At 47.0% G+C, this 26,368-nt stretch overlaps 1 protein-coding gene across 4 annotated transcripts; it reads right to left on the minus strand.

Annotated features, from left to right (window-relative positions):
- Positions 1 to 793: 793 nt before the first annotated feature.
- Positions 794 to 25,543, minus strand: LOC309378646 (acrosin-like). 4 transcript variants are annotated; one of them, XR_014172149.1, is made up of 6 exons: positions 25,400 to 25,543; positions 24,571 to 24,771; positions 21,880 to 22,154; positions 20,936 to 21,081; positions 20,476 to 20,603; positions 19,074 to 19,180 (listed from the first exon to the last, which is right to left on the minus strand). XR_014172149.1 is itself a non-coding variant. In XM_081927127.1 (5 exons), exons 1-5 carry the CDS (start codon positions 25,507 to 25,509, stop codon positions 1,142 to 1,144), a joined length of 1,626 nt encoding a protein of 541 aa, XP_081783253.1. In that variant the 5' UTR covers positions 25,510 to 25,542; the 3' UTR covers positions 794 to 1,141. The 4 variants fall into 4 exon arrangements, 3 of the variants coding, with proteins under 3 accessions (XP_081783253.1, XP_081783252.1, XP_081783254.1); XM_081927127.1 differs by lacking the exons at positions 19,074 to 19,180; positions 20,476 to 20,603 and adding an exon at positions 794 to 2,035 and having other exon boundaries at positions 25,400 to 25,542; XM_081927126.1 differs by lacking the exons at positions 19,074 to 19,180; positions 20,476 to 20,603; positions 20,936 to 21,081; ... (1 more) ...; positions 24,571 to 24,771; positions 25,400 to 25,543 and adding exons at positions 794 to 2,035; positions 3,066 to 3,211; positions 4,756 to 5,039; positions 6,361 to 6,561; positions 7,190 to 7,336.
- Positions 25,544 to 26,368: the final 825 nt, after the last annotated feature.

Here is a 26,368-nt window from a genome sequence, read left to right on the forward strand (position 1 = left end):
CAGAAAACGTGTCTGTACTCTTCAAACTCCAGCAATCAAGTGACAAAGACTTCCTGTACTTCCTGTACATACACAAGAGGAAGGTCTCAGATTACACTCTGAGCAAATTCTGGTGCATTGCCCTGTGAACTGACTGTCCCACTCTTTCCCACAGACAGTCCCGACATTCCCATCATGTGATGTTTTCAAGCTAGCAGTTTGCAGCTATGTTGCTTCCATATCGTAACAGGTCACCCAGCAGCTGCAGGTGGAGGAGCGGAGACGCAAACCCAGTTCACCAGATTATGAGTCTACCGCTCTTAACCACTACACCTCACTGGCTCAGAAAGAAAACTGTTTGGAACTGGAGCTTTCAAGCATGCACCTGTGACTGGAAAACAAGGTTTAGCTGCATCTCTAGAGAACACCATGGAATCAGGATTCCCTTTCACCTGGTGCAGGTAGGCCTGGCTTAGCCAATAGAGCAGGCATGTGCAAAGTCTGGCCTAATCCACTCCACCGGTCGGTTTAATCTGGCCCCTGTTTCAGTTTATTTCCTGGGGGAAAGCCCTAAAAAGCTCAACAACTTTGGTCAGCCCTCATGCATGCTCACTGCATCAAATTGACCCTCTTTGAAGAAAGTTTGCAATAGAGCCTTGCAGCTTCCAGGGAACAGCCTGGATCTGCAGCTGAAATAACAGAAGTAGATCACAGCAAGTGACATAAGTAATTCACCTTACAGCCTCCCAAGCATGATTCAGGAGAGCTGTTGCTTTGGGTTGCAAAAAGCAGCACACCAACACTCACCTGTTGATCCATTCATTCGTGGTTTTATTCATTTTGAGAACTTTGATTTTTTTATTTTGTTAAAAAGTGTCACTAACAAGCTGTTTGCAGTATTAAGTCCCCATTTGGATGCAACTTCATATTCAAGCCAGGTTGAAAAACTCCGAGGAAACGGCGGTGAGGCAATGAGATGAATTTTGCACATGTGATCCATTATGGGAGAAGTTAGAAGAAGAAGAAAATCAAATGGGGAGAAGATGCATTTAGTTTGTTACCAGCAAAGGGTGGATCCTGGGCTCTGAGATCTGGCAGGGGCTGCCCACCCACCATGCCCACGGGCACCCCTGGCATTGCCACCTGAGCCTGGCAGTCCTTATCAGCCCTCGGCTGAGCTAGGGACCACTTCCAATTGGCTCCCAGGTGGTGCCGGAACTTGCCTTTGCAGCGGCTTCAGTGACCTGGACTCAATCCCTTGTGCGGGTGTGCGAATTGTGACCCACGGCCTGTAAAGCTGCCCATGCCAATGCTGCAAGTTGGCCCTTGTCCTCAGATGCCACTTTATCGGCCTCATGGACCACGGAGGAGGCGTTAGGCCCCAGATTGGGCGCTGGGGGGGAGTCGAGGCGCCCAGTCCTGTGGGCCTCGTTCCGGGAGGCATGTACAATATAATGGGCCTGGGACGCCCTCCTTTGGTCCACCATGTGGGATGGGAGTTGGTTCTGGGAGTGGACCAGGACGTGGGATGGGTCTGGGGGGTGGTCTTGGGGGGTCCCCAAGGTCTGGTCGTGGGCCATACCACAGGAGGGGTCTGGGGAGTGGTCTTGTGGGGTGGTGAAGGTCTGGTCGTGGACCAGACCACAGGATGGGTATGGGAGGTGGTCTTGGGGGGTGATGAAGGTCTGGTCGTGGACCAGACCACAGGATGGGTATGGGAGGTGGTCTTGGGGTGTTGCCAAGGCCGGGTGACCCCGTCTGCTTTAGGGGGCCTGGGATATGGCACATTCCCATTTTGTTCTGGTTGTGGCTGTGGCCTTGGAGGTGGGCGTGGACGTGGCGTAGGCCGGGGCTGTGCCATTAGCGGTGGTTTTTTGGGTGGGGAAAAGTCCTCGTTGGTCATCTTCCTGATCCAGTCGATGTAGAACTGCGTGGAGGCGTAGACCCCCGGCTTCTTTTTCTGGCCGCAGAATGGTGGTCCCCAGCTTGTGATTCCAATCACCCAGTAGCGTTCAGACCTCTGCTCCCGGCACATGAGGGGGCCACCGCTGTCGCCCTGCAAGTGGGAGAGAAAAGGCTCTTGTGAGGAGGAGCGTGCTGACAGCCCGATGGGTCAGAAGCGGAGCTTTGTAAGAGGAAAGCTTTGTGAAGATATGCAAACTCCGGCTGGAAGCATCACAGAGTTGCATCCTGCACCCTGGACCATCCATTGAGCCGATGGTTGGCCTAGGTGAACTTCCAAGGAAGCTCATCTAATCTAAGGGAAGGCTGTAGCTCAGAAACAGAGCAACTGCTCTGCATCTTGAAAGTCATAGAATTGTGGAGTTGGAAGGGTCCCTGAGAATCCTCTAGTCCAACTCTTTGCAGTTGTCCCATACGGGGATTGAATCAGCAACCCTGGATTTCTCAGCACCACGCTTGAGCCAACCAGGACAAAGTAGGGCTTTTTGTGTCTGCTGAAAACTGAACCGAGGTCAGCTGTTTGGAGTGCAGCTATGCTCATCACTAGAACTCCACTGTCAGTCTCTTGCGGCATCTCCAGAAATGTAGCGACTGTTGGTGACACCCTTCGGCTGTGGGATTTTCTCTTTTGGCAAATATCTAACATAAAATTGAGCTGACCTTTTTGGTGGTTTGGGCATTAAAGGACTCATATCCAACAGTGAGGCAACGGCCCCAACTTGGGTTGTGACTCCTTCTGAGTCCAGATGCTATGGGTGGCGACCTCTTGAGCAGAGCTTGGAGGGATGCTGAGGGCAAAGGGGATCATCTTCATCTGCCCTGGTCTGTTAAGGAAGACCCCTGAACTCCAGGGAGGACATTCATGTTTATGCGAATGCCAAATACCAAGTTTTCCACTGGTAAATCTCGCCCTGCATTTTCTGCTCAGGCCAGCTGCAGCTCTCCAAGGATTTGTCCCTGGAGTGGCCTTCCCCTTCTCTCACAGCTACTGCCTGAGATGCTGGAAGATGAATTGCAGGTAGGTTTTGCATGTTCAGAGCAAGAGCTCTGCTGTTCCAGGAGCATGAGAAGGTTTCACCCCCAAACCAAACCCATAGCCTTGATTTTGTCAGAGCTTCACCCACCTGGCACATAGTAGTGCCTGTTTCCAAATTTTCAGCACAGATGTTCTCATCGAGAATATAGTGGTACCACCAGTCCGGGCTGCTGCAAGTCGCCCTGGGGATGATGTCAACAGACCCCTCCTGCATGATGTCGGGCATCTTTTTCGCTGAGAGCAGAAAGGGAAAGTGGGGGGAGGGGGAGGCTCAGTTCAGATTTCACTCCCCACCCCACCTGCACCCCCAGGACTAAAGGAGAGAGACATGAAGACAGGTGCAGCAATATCACCCCCCTACCCCCCTAATCTCTGAGGGTGAGATCAGAGACAAGGGTATGTCAGGCTGCAGTGTAGGGTTAGCTCCAGGTTTCTGGGGGGTCCTGGAGACCCCAAGACTCCGTTTCCACCTGAAACCACATCCCTCCTCCCCCTTTAGAACAAAACACATTTGGACCAATATGGCAAACTCCCTGGGGTCTCAAGGAAATTCAGTCTTTAGTGTTTCACTTGTTCCTCTATTCTTTCCAGTGTAAACCCCAGGGAATTTGTTGGGATTCACTTGTTGCGATGGGTTAACCTGTCAACTGCTGTTTTCCTCATTATTTTTCTATTTTTAGTTTGGATCTCCCTGTTCATGCATTGGTTTGTGATTTTTTTAAAAAACTCACCAGGCATTTGGATACTAATTTCTCCTAAGAGAAACCTTTCTGCAAAGCCATTTCCCTAATATAATGCATTTTTGTACATTATTTTCACAAATACATAAGTTTTTAATGCATCCCAAAACTCTCTGTTTCCTCCTGAAACCACATCCCTCCCTCCGTATCTCTCCATCTGTCCTAGTATTGCATACACTGAGCGACAGCAGCGTTAGACAGGAGTTTCCACCAGCCCTACCCAGAGATTGAAACTCAATCTTCTGCATGCAAAGCCATCATTACCGAGCTGAGATTTGGGGGCAAGCATCTATGTCTGGAGAAGGCCATCTGCCCAGAAGCTGTGAACGAAGTGGAATGGCTCTCAAAACCAACCACCTCCATCCTGAGTGAGTGCCTGGAGGCGGTTGGAGGATGGATGGCGGCTAATGGAATGAGGTTGAATCCTGACAAGATAGAAGTACTCTTTTGGGGGCACAGGGGCGGGCAGGTGTGGAGGTCTCCCTGGTCCTGAATTGGGTAACTGTGCCCCTCAAGGACCAGGTGCACAGCCTGGAAGTTATTTTGGACTCACATCTGTCCATGGAGGCACAGGTCAATTCAGTGTCCAGGGCAGCTGTCTACCAACTCTACCTGGTGCGCAGGCTGAGACCCTACCTGCCCGCAGACTGTCTCACCAGAGTGGTGCATGCTCTATTTATCTCCCGCTTGGACTACTGCAATGTGCTCTACGTGGAGCTACCTTTGAAGCTGACCCGGAAACTACAACGAATCCAACGAATCCGTGAAATGGAATGGCTCTCAAAACAAACACAGCCCAACCATAACTACCAACTTAGAATCCTAGAGTGGGAAGGGTCATACAGCCTAACCCCCTGCAATGCCGGAATCAAGATTCAGGACCACAAGTGCAGCTACTGTAATTTCCACCATTACTACCATTGCTATTACGTTTCTTTGGCGAAACTGTTCAGCAGGGAAGGTGTGGTCTGCAAATTTACTTTAGGCACACGGCCAGGCCGCTCCTTCTGGGGGCCTTTGTTTCCCTTCAGATCTCACTTGTCGGGTCCATGATGCCAAAACCGCTGATATAGCAGTGCCCGAGCTTGGAAACCGCCACGCTTTCGTCTGGCAAGCAGGCTGGCTGAATGTAGTCCGTGCAGTTGACTGGCTCGTTCAGCTCCACCAAGGAAATGTCGTTGTGTATTTTGCTGTAGGTTTTGTTCCAGAAGCGCACGTATTGCTTGTGGTTCAGCAGCCTCTTGATCGAGCGCCTCTGGGCATCGGGGCCGGGGTCGGAGATGCGGTTGGCACCAATCGACAGAGTGATATTTGGTATTTCCCTGGAACAAAGAATACGCACAGGGTGGGGGACTGTGCTCCTGAACAAAATGAAGGTCAGCCAAAGTTGGCTGGATGTTGGAGTACAGGGAGCACAGCTGGGTCTGAGGAGAGAGGGGAGCAGGCAGGCCTCACCGCCCTTTGCCTCATTCCCCTCCCCCAATTTGGTTCTGAGCTGCACATCTCCCTTCTCTCATAATGCCACCAGGTGGATCTGGAAAACCAAACGCAAGCAACTTGCTCATTGGTGGTCCCTCATCAAACTGGGGCAAAGTTTTAAGTAAAGTGATGAAGCGATGAAGAGTTGCTTTCATCCATGGGGTGGAGGGAAATCTTTGGAAATTACATTTGGGGTGTTGGTTTTGGTTCCTATCATGTTTCTAATCTTCTCCGCATCATTTTTAAAAAAGTTCTCATAAAAATTCATCATTGTTTTAGTGTAAATTGCACTTAATGTACACATATTTGCAGAGCAATTTGCACCCAAACAATTTTTTTTGTACACTGTTCTCATGAAATATTGGATTTTAAAGGACGCTTTACCCCAACGCATGCATTCTTACACACATTGCTATTCATTAATTCTGTTTAAAACCTCTAGTAAATATGCCAATTGCTCTCCTTTTTTTAAATGTAATAAATTTGACTTTTCATCTACCTCTGCTGTTTTCATTAAACCCTGGAGTGGCAAATTCTGGAGCAAAAGTTTCTCAAAAGAACTCCAAAAGGCTTGTCCAGTTTGGAGATTTGTGGGCCTGCGTATGAACTGAAAACTTCAGTAACACTTCATAGTCAAAAGAGCCTATAGGATGAGTCTCAGAAACATGAATCAAAGCTTAGTCCCAGTGTCCTTCTTTCAAGTTTTGCAGGAGAACTGCTGGACCAGGCATGTCCAACTTCAAGTCGGTTGTGATCTACTATCCATAATCAAAAACTGTTGGGGATCTACCACCCTCCGAAGTCAATTAAGTTTATGAAATAAATAAGCAAGCAAGCAAACAAACAAACAAACAAATTCATCTCTATTTCAGATCAGTCCTGCCATTGATGAGGGTTGTTCCTGGGCTTCTGAATTCTAAAAAAAAGAGCTCAACAACTAACTTTGGGGTAAAATCATAAAACAGCCGAACAACTTCAATCCTTAAAAAAGGTCAACAACTTCTTTGGATAGCACTGGAGGATGGCTCTTTGACACACTGTGATGCTGACAGCAGCCACCGCTCTGAAGGCAGAAGGTGGGACTCTGCTCCCATGAGATGCCCCCGCCCTGGGTGCCAGGTTTGCAGACCCCGTGACCACACTCCTTGGGAACCTTTTGCTTACTTTGGTTCTTGAAAGCAGTGGGCTGCACTGAGGACCCATCGAGGGCTGATCAGGGAGCCTCCACAGATACTGAAGTATCCCGTATAAGTAAGTATTTGGAAGCTGACCGTCCAGGGCCACGTTCCGGGGAGAACATTGTTGCCACCCACAACCCGGAGGAGGTTATGGCTGCCCGCCAGGGGACGCCTTCCGCAGACTCCGCTGGAAAGCAAGACACAGGTTGCCATCTAAAGAGGATCAGAGACATTGCATATATATCACCTCCCCCCAGTTTGCCCCCAATACTGGTCAGTCCCCTCCTCTTGGCCATCTTGGGAAGAGAGAGAAGAAACTGGATATGCCCAGCTGCACTTCTGGATGCCTCCCAAATGCCCATCGCTCCCAGGCTTTTAAGGCAGAGGGAACTTTTTCTAGACCAGGGGCCACATTGTCTTCTGAAGGCTACATCTCAGTGGTGGGTGGGGCCAGAGGCAAAAATGGACTGTTCAGCAAATCCAAATTAGTAAGCTATTTCCTACCTCTTTCTCCCACCCTCCCTCTGTCCTCTTTCTAGAAAAGAAATATTTCATTTTGTCTGTCCCCCTGACTGGTCCCCCATTCCGCTTCCTTGAGTGACCCAGATGGATTCTAGTATTCTGAGAGATGGAGAAAGATGCCCTCTGAGAACAGACTCTGTCTTTACATGCTAGTTTTGACCCACCACAATGAAGGGGAGTGAGAGCAGCCATGGGTCAGCCATGGTCCTCCTCAAGACCACATCCAGAAGGAGTTGGTGGGTGGGATTCCCACTCCTGCCTCCTCACCATGTCTGGCCTCTCTCCCCACTTACTCGCAGGTGCTTTCCTCGGCATGGGTGGGGCGGAAAGTAGCGAGGGCCAGAACAGGGAGGAGCCACCACCCCATCCTTCTGCCAGCTCCAGGTGTTGCTGCTTCCTCCATGTTTCCCTGGAATCCATGACATCACAAAATGGAAGATCTGTCAGATCAGCAGGTGGAGAGTCTGACATCATCACAAGTTCTCTTCTCTTCTCTTGAACAACCCTTCCATCTGAGAGAAGTGTTGATGTGCCCAGAAGCATGGAAAAAGTAAGGCTTTCTGGCCATGGAGTGGGCATCCTGTCATGCTGATCCCTGCAGGCGTTGGCCAACTGCAACATCCATTCTTTGCAGCGCAGGGTGCCCTTCCTTGTGCCTATGAGAGTGCCAGAGTGCCAAGGCCAGGCACCCATTATAGTCCTAGAAAGAGAATTTTTTATTTAAAGTATAGAGGAAGTACCAAAACGTACTAGAACCAAAGACCCCATGGTGGGCTGCACCATTAGAGATGATTTTGATAAAAAAGAAAAATATGGAATAAATGGGGTAACATTTTTTTTTATATATAAAAAGAAAAGAAAACAAGGACAGTTAAAACTGAACTCATGCACAGCTTCCTGTTTCCGGTGGTGGGAAATGGCTGACTCCCATACAATTGGATCCCAGCCGTGCCGGTAATTCAGAGCTGATATGGGGATCATTAGCCCTGACAGACTCCCCAGGGTGGGGGAGGACTGTCTCACAGACCCGCAGATTGTCCGAGATTGTCAGCTTGCATCAAGGTTCAAGTGGCAGGACACTGGGTCCCAGAGCACAACATGGCTGGCACTCTCCGATGTCATTCTCATTGCTGGAAATACCTGTTTGATAAAATGATTGGATTTGGACAATAAACAGACATAATCTGGACCAAAGAAGACTAAGGAAAAACCTGCAGAACTGTACAGTTCCTGGTGTTTAAATTTAAGCTCAGACTTCAAAGAAATTCTCATCATGGCGTGTGGATTACGGAGGTGTTTGGTATGCCTTTTGTTTCTTCTTAACATCTACAATTGGTTTTCTATGCCAAGCCTCATTAAGAAACCTTTTTAAAAAAAAAAAAAAAAAAAGAGTACAGATTGACTTCTATTTATAATTAAGTACTCAAGTGCACAGCTTTACTTAGACTTGAAAGACTTAATAAAGATAAAAGAAGAAACAAGATGGCGCTTGTTAATATGACACAGCGCAGAAAAATGAGAATTCCTCCCTTTTTTGAGGGAAGCAGGAAATATTTGCTGGCTGCCTTTGTAATGACTTGAGATAACAATTTGGGACAACGTATAGTGCAGCTGTTTGCAGAAGTTTTTCATTATGAAAGAGAGAGAAGGCTGAATGGATGTCTGGCAGCCCCCCCTCTAGGGCCCGGAGGGGGGATTGTGTGGTCTCCGAGAGGCTGAATGATCACCAAATGACTTATATCTGTGGAATGCAGTTCATTTACAATACAATATTGCAAACAATATGCTCAACAATTTACAGTAAGAACCTAACAATGTGGAAGTTACTATGTTATTAAATCTCAAATGAAAAGTTTGGACAACAGCCTGGATTGGAATGATTTAACAATTTGGGAGTTGCTGCATCATTAAACTTCAGATGATAGACTTGGACAACAGCCCGGATTGGAAGATTGGAATGGAGTCAGGGAAAGCTGCGCTGGCAAATAGACAGTTGAAAATATATATATACACAAATAAAGCTGTGTTCAACGGACAAAAGGATATATGATTTTTACATGACTGAGAATCGCAGAGCCAGGGATGGAGAACGTTAAAGCCTTAAGATCGGGATGTGGAAAATATGAAAACAATGAGAGGAGGCAGGACTGAAGATTTGGAGATATGCTTCAGAGGTCCAGACTATGGGGAACCTGGAAAAATTAATAATCAAAATTTGGATTACAATTTGGTCTTTTTTATTTTAGTTTTTAGTTTTTAATTGGATTATGATGTGGACATGTTGATTGGCTGTTTTTATTGGAAAATCAATAAAAATGATTTTTTAAAAAACTGAAATCATATAAAGAAATCAAACAGTATTGTTACAAACTGGTTACAATACCACCAACAACGATCAATTTCACTCAGATAAGAAAATTGGATTTCAAAAAGAAGAGTCAAAATTCTATATAGAACTACTGCAAAATCCCCCCCATTGTAAATAAAATGTATAATTTGCTACTAGAATGGGAAATTAAAGATGAAGAGATAAAAGAGGTTATGATTAAGTGGGGACAACATTTTGGATATGCGATACAGATGGATCAATGGGAAAGGCTTTGGAAATATGACATTAATTCTACCATCTGTTATACTATTAAAGAAAATATAATGAAGATGCTCTACAGGTGGTACATGACTCCTGCCAAATCAGCAAACATTTATAAATTACCACTGAATGTATGTTGGAGATGTAAGTTATCAGAGGGAACATTATATCATGTTTGGTGGGAATGTGTTAAAATTAACAAGTTTTGGGGAAATATTTATGAGGAGTTTTTAAAAAAAAGTTTTAAAATAACCTTTGAAAAAAGACTGGAAGCATTCCTCTTAGGAATAGTGACAAGTGATATCCCCAAGGACAAGAAAAGAATCTTTCTATACACAACAGCTGTTGGGAATCTCCTCGCACAGAGTCAATTAAGGTTTGGTAGACAGCCAGAAGGTCATGTGAAGGAGTAAGTCTGCCTGGTGATAACAGAGATATGGAGACAGCTCCCTGATTGGTCAAGCTCTCTCAAGAGAGTGATAATTAATGGCCTACTAACTGGAATGTGTTAGTTCAGTGTTCAGAGGTTCAGAGTTCTGTGTGAGTATAGGAGTTGTGAGTCGTGTCAGAGAGAGCTAGCAAAAGATCCGTGTTCTGTTCCTGTAAATAGTCCACTGTATATAATAAACACCTAACTACAAGTTCCTGGTTCCTGCTTCGTCTATCCTGTCTGCAGCCAAGTCACCAATTGCTTCCATGGATTCTGCGTTTACTCTGCTAGGTCTGGCTAAGGTCCTGCAACTAGTCAGAAAGTTGCGAAACTCCAATAGGTTTTGCCAATAACAGCTGTTGCCAGGATATTTGTTGCCAAAAATTAGAAAGGAGAGGAAGTACCATCAGTGGCAGATTGCCAATTTAAATTTTCTGAATTTATTGAACTAGCAAGAATGACGGCAGCAATTAGATTACAATCTAATCAAAAACTTAAGAAAGAATGGAAATGCGTAGATAAATATACGGTCAGAACATCGAAACTGAAAGGGAAAATTCCAGGTTGTGAAGTTACTCAATACCCCATCGGGCAGAGCCCACGGGTGCTCCCGGTCAGAAAGGAAGGAAATTCCAGCCACAATCCGGAGCGAAATTGCCGTCAGTAGACAGATATTTATTTGTTGCGCAACAGGTTCAAACGTCATTAAGAACCCTGAGTATGGGGTGACATTCACTTTTAAAACTTCCCACGGTTCCCCATATGACATTGCATACAGTGTCACTAAAACGTCATTTTTACATCAATAAAATGTCAAAAGGTGGAAGGTTATATATGATTAACATAAACAGACATGTCAGGGCAAGTCCTCAAGTACTAGGTTAGCATAGACAAGCATGTTCTAAACACCTCGCAAGTACCCATCACCAAGAGAACAATGGCACTTGGGAAACATCTTTGTCCATTGGCTAGTTCAGAGATGTGCAGCCTGATACTTAGGCAAGCCTGATAACCTTGCTAATGTCACCCTGGAGTGTTCTCTCGAGGAGGGGCAATGTGTACGTGATCTCAGGCTTGAGGGTTATGGTGGATAGTTCAAGCCTCTCTGCCTACATGACTTCCCATCCCTTGGGTAATGGTAGTGGGTGAAGGGGTGAAAGTGCTTTCTACATGGAGGAAAACAGCATTGGAATTAAAGGAATTGGCTAAGAAATGGATTTCATATGAATTTCCAAAGCTCAGGCCTTTTTTCAAGCTGCTAAATAAAAGTTATGGTGGTTTGATAGCAGCAGATATACATTGTAACAACCTTTGAGTGATTGAAACCAATTAATAACCTTTTAATACATTGAACCCATTGTTAGCTCAGCAGGGGGCTTAATGAAGCGTGGAAGGCTGACCAGTTTTGCAGAGATGAGCTGGACAATTTTGCAAAGGCATGGTAAAAGAAGCTCCCTGCTGGTTGAGCTTCTTGCCGCTAGCGGCTGCTGTTCGATACCCACCATTGGCTAGCTGTCAAAATTGAGCTCTCCTGATTGGGCGGCAGCCGGTAGTATGCAGATACAAACTTCATTCATACATTCAGTGTCCGTATTGTATAGTGGTTTAAAGGGACGGGGAGGAGAAGCTGCATACAGACTCCTATTTCCTGCATGCGCACACAAGGGCAGACGCTGTGTATACTCAGCTACAAGTCTGGCAACCTGAGTGGCAGCAGAAGTGCACTGGATTCATTCTTTATCTCACAGGTTATGTGGGATAACCTCCCAGGTTATGGAGGTTTTCAGTCATGCCTGTGCTGTGTCTGTGTGTGAAGAGCTGCAGAGAAGTCCAGCTAGAGATCCTGCCATGCTGTGTGCTTAAGGCAAGGCAGTGAAACTCGCTGGTGAAGAAGGATCTCACTGGAGATTGCCTCTTCAAGGACTGGCTGGCAGAAGCATGAGTAGGCTAAGCCCCAGGGGAGAAGATGGCAGAGGCTCAGGAGACCTTCAATGTCCCATTTGAGAGGCTCAATGGGCACAACTGGGAGGATTGGTCCTGATGAGTCAGGGCCTTGCTTACAGGCAAGGGGCTCTGGAACTGCACGCAGAATGCCCCAGTCCCTGCACCAGCTGGTGCAGTTGCAGCTGCAAGAGTAACAGCCACTGCTGCATTGAGGAGAGACCAGAGAATGATGGGTCAACTGGTGCTCAGTTTGGACTCTTCCCAATTGCCCCACATTGATGGGCTAGGGACTTCACAGGCAATCTGGCAGGCTCTGGAGAGAGTGCACCTACGCACTACAGCAGGGGCCAAGATTCATGTGACAAGGAGTCTTTTTCAGATGAAACTACGTCCTGGAGAACCTGTTAGAGACCACATTACGTGTATGCTGGCTGCGTTCAGTAAACTGCGGCAGCTCAATGTGGCCTTCCCTGAAGAATTAAAAGTTTACATTCTTCTGAGCTCATTGGATAAAAGCTATGAGAATTTGTGTTTGACCTTGGAGACCATGCCAGCGGGGCAGCTGACACTAGAGTTTATTTCGGGAAGGTTGTGTGATGAGGAACAACGCTGGCAGGAAGTAGGAGGGCAAGCAGGCCCAGGCTGTCCTGCATCCAGGTGTAGGGGGTGCAGGGAGAAGTGAAGAAACAGTGAAAGCTTTTTCGTCTCGCCGTTTTCGTTGTGGCTCTGATTCTCATCTGGTTAGACAGTGTCTAGTGGAGCCACAGGAAGCCCCCAAGGCCGTTTTCCAGGGCAACCAGATTAGAGGTGCTGCCAAGCATGGGAAGGCTCGGAGAGGCCCCAAGAGAACCGAAAGAGACACGTCATCACACCACCACCTGGCCGCTTCTTTGGCAACAGTGAAAAGCTGCGATCTAGGCCAAGTGCTGATCTTTTGTGGGTATGAGCCAGGGACCGGGGGGAGGGAGGAGGTTTGCCTATCCCAAAGGTAATCAGTCTAGGATTCTAGTTAGCAGGAGTGCTGAGTTCAGTGAGCAAAGTGGGTGGACACGCACCCATGGGAATCCTGACATCCTCTCAGAGAGTCTGCTTGACTCTGCTGAGGAGGAAGAGGCTGAAACTGATCCTGCTGTTGAGGATCAGGTCCTGGACCAAGGGCAGGGACAGGAAAGGGCATCTCCTAAAGCTGTTAAGCTAGAGCAAAGGAGTGCACCTTCATCGCCCACAGGTCCAGTTGATAAGTCCAGAAGATGCAGTAAGTCAGAGGGGGAGTCCTCTGAGGGCAAGGACACTCTAGCTGGCCCTAGTGGGTCAGAGGGGGTACCTGAAGTAGTGCTCAGGTGGTCAGCTCTCACTACAAAGGGAAAACCACCCGAAAGGTTTTAGGTCACTAGTGTGTGGGTTGGTCTGGCTCAATGTGAACCAGAGAGCTTTGAGGAAGTTCAGAAATTGCCTGAAGCAGAAGCCAGGAAATGGCAAGAGGCAATGAAGAAAGAGCTAAGCTCAATGGAGTCTCTAGGCATGTTCTCCATCACAAGACTGGAGACTCTAGGCATGTTCTCCATCACGAGACTGGAGAACCACAGTACAAGGCTAGACTGGTAGCCAGAGGGTTCACACAGCGGAAGGGGCTGCATTAAACTGAAGTGTATGCTCCTACTTCCAGAAGTGAAACTCTGCACATGCTCTTAGCTTAGGTCATCAGGTGCATCACTTTGATGTGGATGTTGCCTATTTGAACTCAGACCTGAAGGAGGATCTGTACATGCTCCCTCCTCCAGGGTTTGTATAAAAACAAAACAAAACAACAATACAAACAAACAAAAACAAAAACAAGTATAATTTCAATCCCTTATTTTCTTGTAACTTACTTCCCCGACTTCCTCATACCTCCCCTTTCTGTATTCCAATTTCTAATTATTAATTTAGCAAATCCTCTCCCTTATTTTTCATTTAATTTTTAGCCTTTCTTTTCTTTTTACTTAACGATTACAGCTGTAAACCACATAATTTCTAAACCAACGTCATTCTAACATTCATTAATTTTGCAATGTTTCTTAAGATAGTCCTTAAATTTCTTCCAATCTTCTTCCACTGTCTCTCTTCCCTGGTCTTGGATTCTGCCAGTCATTTCTGCCAGTCCCATATAGTCTATCACCTTCATCTGCCATTCTTCCAAGGTGGGTAGATCTTGTGTCTTCCAGTACTTTGCAATGAGTATTCTTGCTGCTGTTGTAGCATACATAAAGAAAGTTCTATCCTTCTTTGGCACCAATTGGCCGGCCATACCCAGGAGAAAGGCCTCTGGTTTCTTCAGGAAGGTATATTTAAATACCTTTTTCATTTCATTATATATCATTTCCCAGAAAGCCTTAATCTTTGGGCATGTCCACCAAAGGTGAAAGAATGTACCTTCAGTTTCTTTACATTTCCAACATTTATTATCAGGTAAGTGGTAAATTTTTGCAAGCTTGACTGGGGTCATGTACCACCTATAAATCATTTTCATAATATTCTCTCCTAAGGCATTACATGCCGTAAATTTCATACCGGTGGCCCACAACTTTTCCCAGTCTGCAAACATAATGTTATGGCCAATATCTTGTGCCCACTTAATCATGGCTGATTTCACTGTTTCATCCTGCGTATTCCATTTCAACAGCAAGTTATACATTTTTGACAGATTCTTAGTATTGGGTTCTAACAATTCTGTTTCCAATTTTGATTTTTCCACCTGGAAGCCAATTTTCCTGTCCAACTTGTAAACCTCCATTATTTGATTATAGTGAAGCCAGTCTCGCACTTTATCTTTTAATTTCTCAAAACTCTGCAATTTCAGTTTGTCCCCTTCTTGTTCCAAAATTTCCCAATATTTCGGCCATTTGGACTCCATATTGAGCCTTTTCACAGCCTTTGCCTCCATTGGCGACAACCACCTTGGGGTTTTGTTTTCCAGCAAATCTTTATATTTAATCCAGACATTATATAATGCTTTCCTGACAATATGATTTTTAAAAGCTTTATGAGCTTTAACCTTGTCATACCACAAATATGCATGCCACCCAAAAATATTGTTAAAACCTTCTAAGTCCAAAATGTCTGTGTTCTCAAGAAGCAGCCAGTCTTTCAACCAGCAGAAAGCTGCTGATTCATAGTATAGTTTAAAGTCTGGCAGGGCAAATCCCCCCCTTTCCTTTGCATCAGTTAAAATCTTAAATTTTATTCTGGGTTTCTTGCCCTGCCAGACAAAATTAGAAATGACTTTCTGCCACTTCTTGAAACAGTCCATCTTGTCCACAATTTACAATGTTTGAAACAAAAACAACATTCTAGGCAATACATTCATCTTTATAACCGCAATTCGACCAGACAAGGAAAGCTTCAAATTTGACCAGATTTTTAAATCTTTTTTCACTTCTGTCCAACATTTCTCATAGTTATCTTTGAATAAATTCACATTTTTAGTTGTCATATTAATTCCCAAATATTTCACTTTCTTAACCACAGTTAAGCCTGTCTCATTCTGAAACCTCTCTTTTTCAATAGCTGTTAAGTTTTTCTCTAATACCTTAGTTTTTGACTTATTCAATTTAAATCCTACTACTTGACCAAACTCTTGAATTAATTCTAAGACCCTTTTAGTACTAGATTCTGGCTCTTGTAAAGTAAGTACCAGATCATTTGCAAATGCTCTCAGTTTGTACTGTTTAGCTCCGACTTGTACCCCTTTAACCAGCTGATCCCTTCTAATCATGTTCAGCAAAACCTCCAGGACTGATATAAAAAGTAATGGAGAGATTGGGCACCCCTGACGTGTCCCTTTTTCTATCTTAAATTTTTCCGTAACTGCATTGTTTACAATTAGCTTTGCTTTTTGTTCAGAGTATATTGCACCTATACCGTTTTCAAACCCTTGGCCTACCCCCATCCCCTGGAGATTCTTCCTCATAAAGCTCCAAGAAATATTGTTGAAGGCTTTCTCTGCGTCCACAAATATCAAAACTGCTTTAGTGTTTATATTCACTTCTAGCTTTTCCATAATGTCAATTATATTCCTTACGTTATCTGACAAATGTGTTCTTGGGAGAAAGCCCGCTTGGTCTCTGTGAATCTCCTCTATCAAAACTTTTTTCAGTCTCTTAGCCAAAATGTCAGCAAAGATTTTGTAATCCACATTTAATAACGAAATAGGGTGGTAGTTCTTAAGTTGAGTCTTTTCAGTCTCTGTCTTCGGTATAAGTGTAATATAAGCCTCTTTCCACGATTCTGGTGCTCTTTTCCCCTCCAAAATTTCATTGCAGACTTCCTTCAAAGGTTGTAATAACCACTCCTTCAAAGCTTTATAATATCTGGAAGTCAGCCCATCCGGTCCCGGACACCTCCAGGGTTTGAGGGCAATAGGCCAGATGAAGTATGGAAGCTCCACAAGTCCATTTATGGTCTGAAACAATCGGCCAGGAACTGGAACTTGGGTCTGAACGAAGCCTTGCAGAGCATGGGTTTCAAGAGGAGTCTTGCTGATAGCTGCGTGTACCTGAAGGGGTCAGGAGAGTCACAGGAGCTAGTTTCGGTGTTTGTGGGTGATATAATCTATGTGGCCAGGACCGAGAAGCAGGTTCAAGGTTTTGCCAAAGAGCTTGGAAAACGTTTCCAACTCAAAAACCTAGGTCCAGTGAAAATTTACCTAGGCATCCAGTTTGATACAACCCAGGATGGAAGCTTCTTGCTCAGTCAGAAAGGCAAGACTGAACAGTTGCTTGAGAAGTTCAGAATGTCTGAATGTGCAGGGGTCAGAACACCCATGGAGATGAGGTACGTGAAAGACAGTCAGCTTGGGGAATGTGCTGAGTTCGAAAACACTGAGATCTTTCAGTCAGCTCTGGGTAGTCTGTTGTATCTCTCCCAGTGGAGCAGAGCAGACATAGCATTTGCTACCAATCTGCTCAGCAGGAAGGCTACAAAGCCAAGTGTGAGTGCCTGGAATGGTATCAAGAGGGTGCTGCATTACCTGCAGGATACCAAAGATTTCTGTCTCAATCTGTCAGCTGAGGGTGAAGCACAGCTCACCTGCTGAACTGACAGCGATTGGGCGAAGCTGGAAGACAGGAAGTCCATGCCTGGGATGGTAAAAAAGTTTGGGCAATCTCTAGTTGGGTGGAAGTCCCAAAAGCAAAGTCTCATTGCTCTTGCCTCTACAGAAGCTGAGTTCAGTGCATTGTCAGAGCTTTGTAGGGAACTAAAGTTTTACACTTGTTTGGTCCAAGAAATCTGTGGGCATTGTTGTTTGCCGATCACTGTTTGGGAAGACAATCAACCCTGTCTGAAGTTGGCAGAGTCTGGACAGTTCAAGTCCAGAACCAAACATTTGGACATACGTTTCCAAAATGTGTGTCAGAGTGTCCAGACAGGCTTGGTGATACTGAAGTACTGCCCAAGCCAGCAGAATACGGCAGATGGGTTTACTAAACATTTGAGCTTCCAGAGACACAGTGAGTTCTGTGCAGGGTTGCTACTGGAGTAGGTGGTATGCTTACGTGCCCCCAGCGGTGCAGGACGAGAGGGGGTGTGAGGAGATCCAGAGCTTACAGGGTTAAACAGCTCAGAGTCTGCATCCTGCCCACTGGGGTGTGTTTGTCTCCATTCAGGGATCTGTTCTTTGTTCTGTGTTCAGTCTACTTTCGGTTTTGACTGAGACGAAGGGAGACATGATGCCGTGTCCGGAGATTCTGATTTATTGCTGCTGTACATAAAGCTTCTTAGATTAGAGGAGAAGCTGCATACAGACTCTTTTTTCCTGCATGCTCGCACACAAGAGCACACGCTGTGTTTACTCTGCTACAAGTCTGGCAAGCTGAGTGGCAGCAGAAGCGCACTAGACTCATTTCTTATCTCACAGACCCTACCTGCCTATTGCTCTAGGATCCAAGCTCAGAACATAACAATACCTTTATTTCTTGCATTTCTATCCCACTCCTGCCCCCCATGTTGCTCATGGTGGCAGACATGATTCTCCCTTTCCACCCTTAACCCACACAACAGCCTTTTGAAGTAGGCTTAAGCTGAGGGGCAGTGACTGGCTCAAGGGCATTCAGGCCTCCTCCTGACTTCCTTTGGTGGTGCGTTTTGGTCAGGGCTTTAAAGCTCCATGTCCAAGCAGGAGCTTTTGTCCTGGCTCTCCCCCCTGGGAAAGAGCTGGGAGAGAAACAAAACTGTTTGGACCTGGAGCTTTCAAGCATGCACCTGTGGCTGGAAAATGAGATTTGGCTGCAACTCCAGGGAGTACCATGACTTCAGGAATCCCTTTCACCTGGTGCAGGTAGGCCTGCCTTAGCCAATAGAGCATTACAGCACCCTGGGAACAGCCTGGATCTGCAGCTGAAATAACAGAAGCAGATCACAGCAGGTGACACAAATAATTCACCTTACAGCCTCCCAAGCATGATTCAGGAGAGCTGTAGCTTTGGGTTGCAAAAAGCAGCACACCAACACTCACCTGTTCATCCATTCATTTGTGGTTTTATTCATTTTGAGAACTTTGATATTTTGATTTTGTTAAAAAGTGTCACCAACAAGCTGTTTGCAGGCTTAAGTCCCCATTTGGATGCAACTTCATATTCAAGCCAGGACCAGCAAAGGACGGGTTGTGGGCTCTGAGATCTGGCAGGGGCAGCCCACCCACCATGCCCATGGGCACCCCTGGCATTGCCACCCAAGCCTAGCAGTCCTTATCAGCCCTCAACTGCTACTCTTCCAGAGGCTGAGCTAGGGACCATTTCCATTGTAAGAAACCTGGCTCCCGAGTGGCTCCTGTGCCTGGAACTCAATCTGTGGTGGGGGTGTGTGAATCATGACCCATGGCCTGTAAATCTGCGCGTGCAAAGCTGGGGCCCTTGTCCTCAGTCGCCACCTTACCGGCTGCCTATACCGTGTACGGCGGTAGTTGGGTCTGTTTGTATACCAGAGCACAGGACGACGCTGAGGGCGGGTCTTGGGGGGTGGCCAAGGCCTGTTCGTGTACCAGGCTGCTGGAGGGGGGCTGGGATATAGCAAATTCCCATTTTGTCCTGGTTGGGGCTGCGGCCTTGGAGGTGGGAGCGGCCGTGGCGTAGCCTGGGGCTCTGCCATTAGCGGTGTGTGGCTAGGGAGGGAAAAGTCCTCCTTGGTCATCTTCCTGATCCAGTCGAGGTAGAACTGTGTGGAGGTGTAGACCCCCGGCCTCTTTTCCTGGCCGCAGAAGGACGGTCCCCAGCTGGTGATTCCAACCAACCAGTAGCGTTCGGACCTCTGTTCCCGGCACATGAGGGGGCCACCGCTGTCACCCTGCAAGCGGGAAAGAAAAAGCTCCTGTGAGGAGGAGCGTGCTGACAGCCCGATGGGTCAGAAGCGGAGCTTTGTAAGAGGAAAGGTTTGTGAAGATGTCATATGAAAGCTCCGGCTCTGGTGTTGGACCTGTAACAGCACTTTCGCTTGTGCAAATAATCTGTTGCTGTTGGCAGGATGAAGCAATGTGTAAGGTGTTGGGAGCTGCAAAATCAAAGAGCTGGAAGCATCACAGAGTTGCATCCTGCACCCTGGACCATCCATTGAGCTGATGGTTGACCTAGGTGAACTTCCAAGGAAGCTCATCTAATCTAAGGGAAGGCTGTAGCTCAGAAACAGAGCCACTGCTCTGAATATTGAGGGTCATAGAATCACAGAGATGGAAGGGTCCCTGAGAATCATTTAGTCCAGGGGTCAGCAACCTTTTTCAGCCATGGGCTGGTCCACCGTCCCTCAGACCATGTGGTGGGCCAGACTATATTAAAATAAAAATGAACGAATTCCTATGCCCCACAAATAACCCAGAGGTGCATTTTAAATAAAAGGACACATTCTACTCATGTAAAAACATGCTGTTTGCCAGACCGTCCGTGGGCTGAATTGAGAAGGTGATTGGGCTGCATCCGGCCCTCGGGCCTTAGGTTGCCTAACCCTGCTCTAGTCCAACTCTTTGGAGCTGTCCCATATGGGGAGTGAACCCTGGATTTCTCAGCACCACGCTCGAGCCAACGAGGACAAAGTAGGGCTTTTTGTGCCTGCCGAAAAACCAAACTGAGGTCAGCTGTTTGGAGTGCAGCTATGCTCACCACTGAAACACCATCGTCAGTCTCTTGCAGCATCTCCAGAAATGTGGCCACTGTTGGTGACACCCTTCCACTGTGGGATTTTCTCTTTTGGCAAATATCTTGTTGGGAACCCTGCTCGGCCAAGCTGATAAAGCTCATTTTCCTCCCGACAAATAATTAAAGACCTGAGCCTTTGATGAAGCCTCAGGCACATTTCCATCCAGCAGAGATTCCAGCAGCATGCAGAAGTGATGAGATTTATGGCTACATGCTGTGCTTTATTACTAAGCTACGCAGAGAGCAAAGAAAAATACATCCTCTCTCTGTGAGAGCAGAGAGCAACTCAAACAAAGGAACAAAGGAACAGGAAACCACTAATGTCACATCCCGTCTCCTGTGAGACGTCCAACAGCCTGGACTATCTCTGGAATGTAAACAGAGTCCTGTGACTCTAAGCAGCTGCACAGTGGCAAACAGAAAGTAACATATCTAACGTAAAATTGAGCTGACCTTTTTGGTGATTTGGGCATTAAAGGACTCATATCCACCAGTGAGGCAACGGCCCCTACTTGGGTTGTGACGCCTTCTGAGTCCAGATGCTAAGGGTGGCGACCTCTTGAGCAGAGCTTGGAGGGATGCTGAGGGCAAAGGGGATCATTTTCATCTGCCCTGTGTCTGTTAAGGAAGACCCCTGAACTCCAAGCATTTAGGTTTATGTGAATGCCTTATGCCAAGTTTTCCACTGGTGAATCTTGCCCTGCATTTTCTGCTCAGGCCAGTTGCAGCATTCCAAGGATTTGTCCTTGGAGTGGCCTTCTCCTTCTCTCACGGCTGATGCCTGTGATGCTGGAGGCTGAATTGCAGGGAAGTTTTGCATGTTCAGAGCAAGTGCTCTGCTGTTCCAGGAGCACCGGAAGGTTTCGCTCCCAAGCCAAACCCGTAGCCTTGATTTTGTCAGAGCTTCACCCACCTTGCATGTAGCTACGCCTCCTTCCAAGCGTCCAGCGCAGATGTTCTCCTCGAGGATCAGCTTGGACCACCAGACCGGGCTGCTGCAAGTCGCTGTGGGGATGATGTCAACAGAACCTTCCAGCATGATATCGGGCTTTTCCCCCGCTGAGAGCAGAAAGGGAAAGTCGGGGAAGGGGGAGTCTCAGTTCAGATTTCACTCTCCACACAACTTGCACCCCCAGGACTAATGGAGAGAGACATGAAGGCAGGTGCAGCAATATCCACCCCCCTAAAACCTAGTTGATGGACTGGGGGTGAGATCAGAGACAAGGGTACGTCAGGCTACGGAGTAGGGTGAGCTCCTGGTTTCTAGGGGCCCTTAGAGACCCCAAAACTCTCCATTTCTTCCTGAAACCACATCCCTCCCTCCCTATCTCTCCATCCGTCCTAGTATTGCATACACTGAGCGACAGCAGCGTTAGACAGGAGTTTCCACCAGCCCTACCCAGAGATGGAAACTCAATCTTCTGCATGCAAAGCCATCATTACTAAGCTGAGATTTGGGGGCAAGCATCTATGTCTGGAGAAGGTGATCTGCCCAGAAGCTGTGAAGTGGAATAGCTCCAACCAACCATCTCCATCCTTTTCTGCCCTGTGAAACACACACACACCTGCTTTACCCCTAAGACTCAGGGCTTCTGATGTACGCAACCCAAGTGTAACTACCAACTTAGAATCCTAGAGTGGGAAGGGACCCCCAAGGGGCATCCAGCACAACCTTTGCAACGCAGGAATCGAAATTCTAGACTGCGATTGCGGCCACTGTAATTTTCACCATGACTACCATCGCTATTATGTTTCTTTGGCGAAACTGATCGGCAGGGAAGGTGTGGTCTGCAAATTTACTTTAGGCACACAGCCAGGCCACTCCTTCTGGGGGCCTGGTTTCCCTGCAGATCTCACTTTTCGGGTCCATGGTTCCAAAACCGCTGACATAGCAGTGCTTGAGCAAGGAAACCACCACGCTGTCATCCGGCAAGCAGGCTGGCTGAATATAGTCCGTGCAGTTGACTGGCTCATTCAGCTCCACCAAGGAAATGTCGTTGTGTATTTTGTTGCCAGAATCACGCCTGTAGAGCTTGTGGTTCACCAGCCTCTTGATCGAGCGCCTCTGGGCATCGGGGCCGGGGCTGGAGATGCGGTTGGCACCAATCGACAGTCTTATCCATGGTATGTCCCTGGAACAAAGAACACGCACAGGGTGGGGGACTGTGCTCCTGAACAAAATGAAGGTCAGCCGAAGTTGGCTGGATGTTGGAGTACAGGGAGCACAGCTGGGTCTGAGGAGAGAGGGAGCAGGCAGGCCTCACCGCCCTTTGCCTCATTCCCCTCCCCCAATTTGGTTCTGAGCTGCACATCTCCCTTCTCTCATAATGCCACCAGGTGGATCTGGAAAGCCAAACGCAAGCAAGTTGCTCATTGGTGGTCCCTCATCAAACTGGGGCGACGTTATGAGTGGAGCGGTGAAGAGTTGGTTTGATCCATGACTTTGCTGAAGGGGTGGAGTGAAATCTTTGGAAATTACATTTGGGGTGTTGGTTTTTTTTTTCTTTCAAGAATATTTATTAAAGTTTTCAATAATAATACAATAAAAATCAAAGGAAAAAAAATACAAAAATACAAAAATAATTAAGAACACATAAAGTTTCCATTACTTATTTTTCTTTAACTTATTTCCCAGACCTCCTCACACCTCCCTTTTTTGTATTCCAATTCAAATTGTTAGTTCAGCAAATCCTTATCAATAAGTTTTAACCTATTTCTAAACCTTTTTTCCATATTCTCTTAAAGCATTACACCTGGAAACCACTTAATTTCTGTCCGACATCATTCTAACATTCATTAATTTTGCAATATTGGGGTGCTGGTTTTGGTTCCTACCATGTTTCTAATCTTCTCCGCATCATTTTTTTAAAAAGTCCTCATAAAAATTCATCATTGTTTTACTGTAAATTTCTCTTAATGTACACATTTTTGCAGAGCAATTTGCCCCCAAACCAATTGCTTATGTACACTCTTTTCATGAAATATTGCATTTTAAAGGACGCTTTAAACGCATGCATTCTTACAAACATTGCTATTCATTAATTCTGTTTAAAACCTCTAGTAAATATGCCAATTACTCTCCTTTTTTTTAAGTGTAATAAATTTGACTTTTCATCTACCTCTGCTGTTTTCGTTAAACTGGAGTGGCAAATTCTGGAGCAAAAGTTTCTCAAAAGAACTCCAGAAAGGCCTGTCCAGTTTGCAGATTTGTGGGCCTGAAACTGAAAACTTCAGTAACACTTCATAGTTGAAAGAACCTATAGGATGAGTCCTGGAAACATGAATCAAAGAGTAGGGGTCAGCTTAGTCCCATTGTCCTTTCAAGTTTTGCAGGAGAACCGCTGGACAAGGCATGTCCAACTTCAAGTTGGTTGTGATCTGGATCTCTATTTCACAAATGCAGTAGTTATGTTTGGATATCATAATGACAGACCCAAATAGTTACCAGATGGACAAGTAACTAAACAAGTGAGAAAAGTCAAACTACCGTATGTTTTGCTCTATAAGACACACCTATTCCCCTTCAAAAATTAATGGGAAATGTGTGTGCGTCTTATGGAGTGAATGCAGGCTCCTTGGCTTCAGCAACAGCAACGTGAAGCCTCCGAAGCGCAGAGGGAGAGCTCCTGCCATGCTCTGGAGGCTTCACGTTGCTTTCGTTGAAGCCGCCTGAAGTCTCCGGAGCGCAGTGGAAACTCCTGCTGTGCTCCAAAGGATTTGGGTTGCCTTCACTGAAGCCTGGAGAGCGAGAGGGGTCGGTGCACAGCAGTCCCTCTTGCTCTCCAGGTTTTGCTTTGCTGGAGAGGCGCTGCAAAGTTTTCCCTCTCTGTTCAGAACCCCTTCAGTGAAGCAGGAGGAGAAATGGAAGGGCTCCGTTTCTCCCGCTGCTTCGCTGAAGGGGCGTTGAGCAGAGAGGGGGAGGATCTTTTCCCCCTGTTCTCCCCTTCTAAAACAAGGTGCGTCCTATGGTCTGGTGCGTCCTATAGAATGAAAAATACGGTGTGTTTTTACATTACTTTACATGGATCAGAGGAGATAGTAGACGCACACAGGGCTTTTCTCTCTCCCCGCTCCCAAAGCAGCCCTTTCTCCCCCACCCCCAATGCGCAGAGCGGGTGGTGGGGAAGGGAGTCAAGCTGACTTTGGAGGTAGAAGGCTCGGCTGGAGAAGGAGGAGCTCAGGCTTGCATGAGAATGGTAGCAGCAGCAATAGCTGCTGCTTTGTTCGAGGCTGCGGAGAAAGGATTTTCTTTCTCAGCCCACAATCGACCAAGATCAGTCCCACAATTGATGAGTCAATAGCGATTGACCTGTTGGACCTGCCTGCAATAGACTATCTGGACCTTGAGTTCTGATCCAGCAGGGCTTTTCCTGGGCTTCCGATTCCATTGTCCTAAGAGGATGACACTGAGTTTTGACGCTCTGCGATGCTGACAGCAGCCACCCATCTGAAGGCAGAAGGTGGGACTCTGCTCCCATGAGATGCCCACGCCCTGGGTGCCAGGTTTGCAGACCCCGTGACCACACTTCTTGGGAACCCTTTGCTTACTTTGGTTTCTGAAAGCAGTGGGCTGCGCTGAGGACCCATCGAGGGCTGATCAGGGAGCCTCCACAGAAACTGATGTATCCTTTCCGTGTAATGACTTGGAAGCTCACCATCCAGGGCCACGTTCCAGGGAGAACGTTGCTGCCGCCCACAATCCGGAGGAGGGTATGGGTGCCCGCCAGGGGACGCCTTCCGCAGACTCCGCTGGAAAGCAAGACACAGGTTGCCATCTAAAGAGGATCAGAGACATTGCATATATATCACCTCCCCCCAGTTTGCCCCCAATACTGGTCAGTCCCCTCCTCTTGGCCATCTTGGGAAGAGAGAGAAGAAACTGGATATGCCCAGCTGCCCTTCTGGATGCCTCCCAAATGCCCATCGCTCCCAGGCTTTTAAGGCAGAGGGAACTTTTTCTAGACCAGGGGCCACATTGTCTTCTGAGGGCCACATCTCAGTGGTGGGTGGGGTCAGAGGCAAAAATGGACTGTTCAGCAAATCCAAATTAGTAAGCTATTTCCTACCTCTTTCTCCCACCCTCCCTCTGTCCTCTTTCTAGAAAAGAAATATTTCATTTTGTCTGTCCCCCTGACTGGTCCCCCATTCCGCTTCCTTGAGTGACCCAGATGGATTCTAGTATTCTGAGAGATGGAGAAAGATGCCCTCTGAGAACAGACTCTGTCTTTACATGCTAGTTTTGACCCACCACAATGAAGGGGAGTGAGAGCAGCCATGGGTCAGCCATGGTCCTCCTCAAGACCACATCCAGAAGGAGTTGGTGGGTGGGATTCCCACTCCTGCCTCCTCACCATGTCTGGCCTCTCTCCCCACTTACTCGCAGGTGCTTTCCTCGGCATGGGTGGGGCGGAAAGTAGTGAGGGCCAGAACAGGGAGGAGCCACCACCCCATCCTTCTGCCAGCTCCAGGTGTTGCTGCTTCCTCCATGTTTCCCTGGAATCCATGACATCACAAAATGGAAGATCTGTCAGATCAGCAGGTGGAGAGTCTGACATCATCACAAGTTCTCTTCTCTTCTCTTGAACAACCCTTCCATCTGAGAGAAGTGTTGATGTGCCCAGAAGCATGGAAAAAGTAAGGCTTTCTGGCCATGGAGTGGGCATCCTGTCATGCTGATCCCTGCAGGCGTTGGCCAACTGCAACATCCATTCTTTGCAGCGCAGGGTGCCCTTCCTTGTGCCTATGAGAGTGCCAGAGTGCCAAGGCCAGGCACCCATTATAGTCCTAGAAAGAGAAGCACTGGCACTGTGCTCTAAAGCCTATGTTCTAGAGACAAGTCGTGTGTGCAAAGGGCTCCTTTCTGTTCCGTGTGCCCCTTTCGCCCTGCATTACCCATGCACACTAAAATTGTGTACAACAGCGGACCCTCTTGAGCCCCCGTTTTCCAAGGACAGTCCTGGATTTACAGGATCTGACCCAGGTCTGGATTTGATCCCGGAATGTCTCACTTTTCCTTAGGATGTCCCTTTTTTCATCAGAGAAAGATAAGGAGTTATGGGACACACACACCCCGGGCCAAAGAGATAAGTAACTATACAATTTTAGAAGACATAGCTGTGATTGTTGAAAATAGCAACCAGGCGCAATTTCCAAAAATTGGGACATCCTGGGATCCAAACAGAAGCTGGAAGGGCTTTTGTAATTCTGGGACATCGTGCTCAAGGTGTGACGGTTGAGGGGTATGCGCTGTGAGAACAGGATGCTGGACCAGATGGGCCATGGGCCGGATCCAGCAGCCTCTTCTTAGGTTCTTATGTCTGTTCACCAGTAAACACTGAGGTCAAAG

This window comes from Podarcis melisellensis (genome assembly GCF_964234715.1).
Source record: "Podarcis melisellensis genome assembly, chromosome: 10".
Classification (NCBI taxonomy): Eukaryota; Metazoa; Chordata; class Lepidosauria; order Squamata; family Lacertidae; genus Podarcis; species Podarcis melisellensis.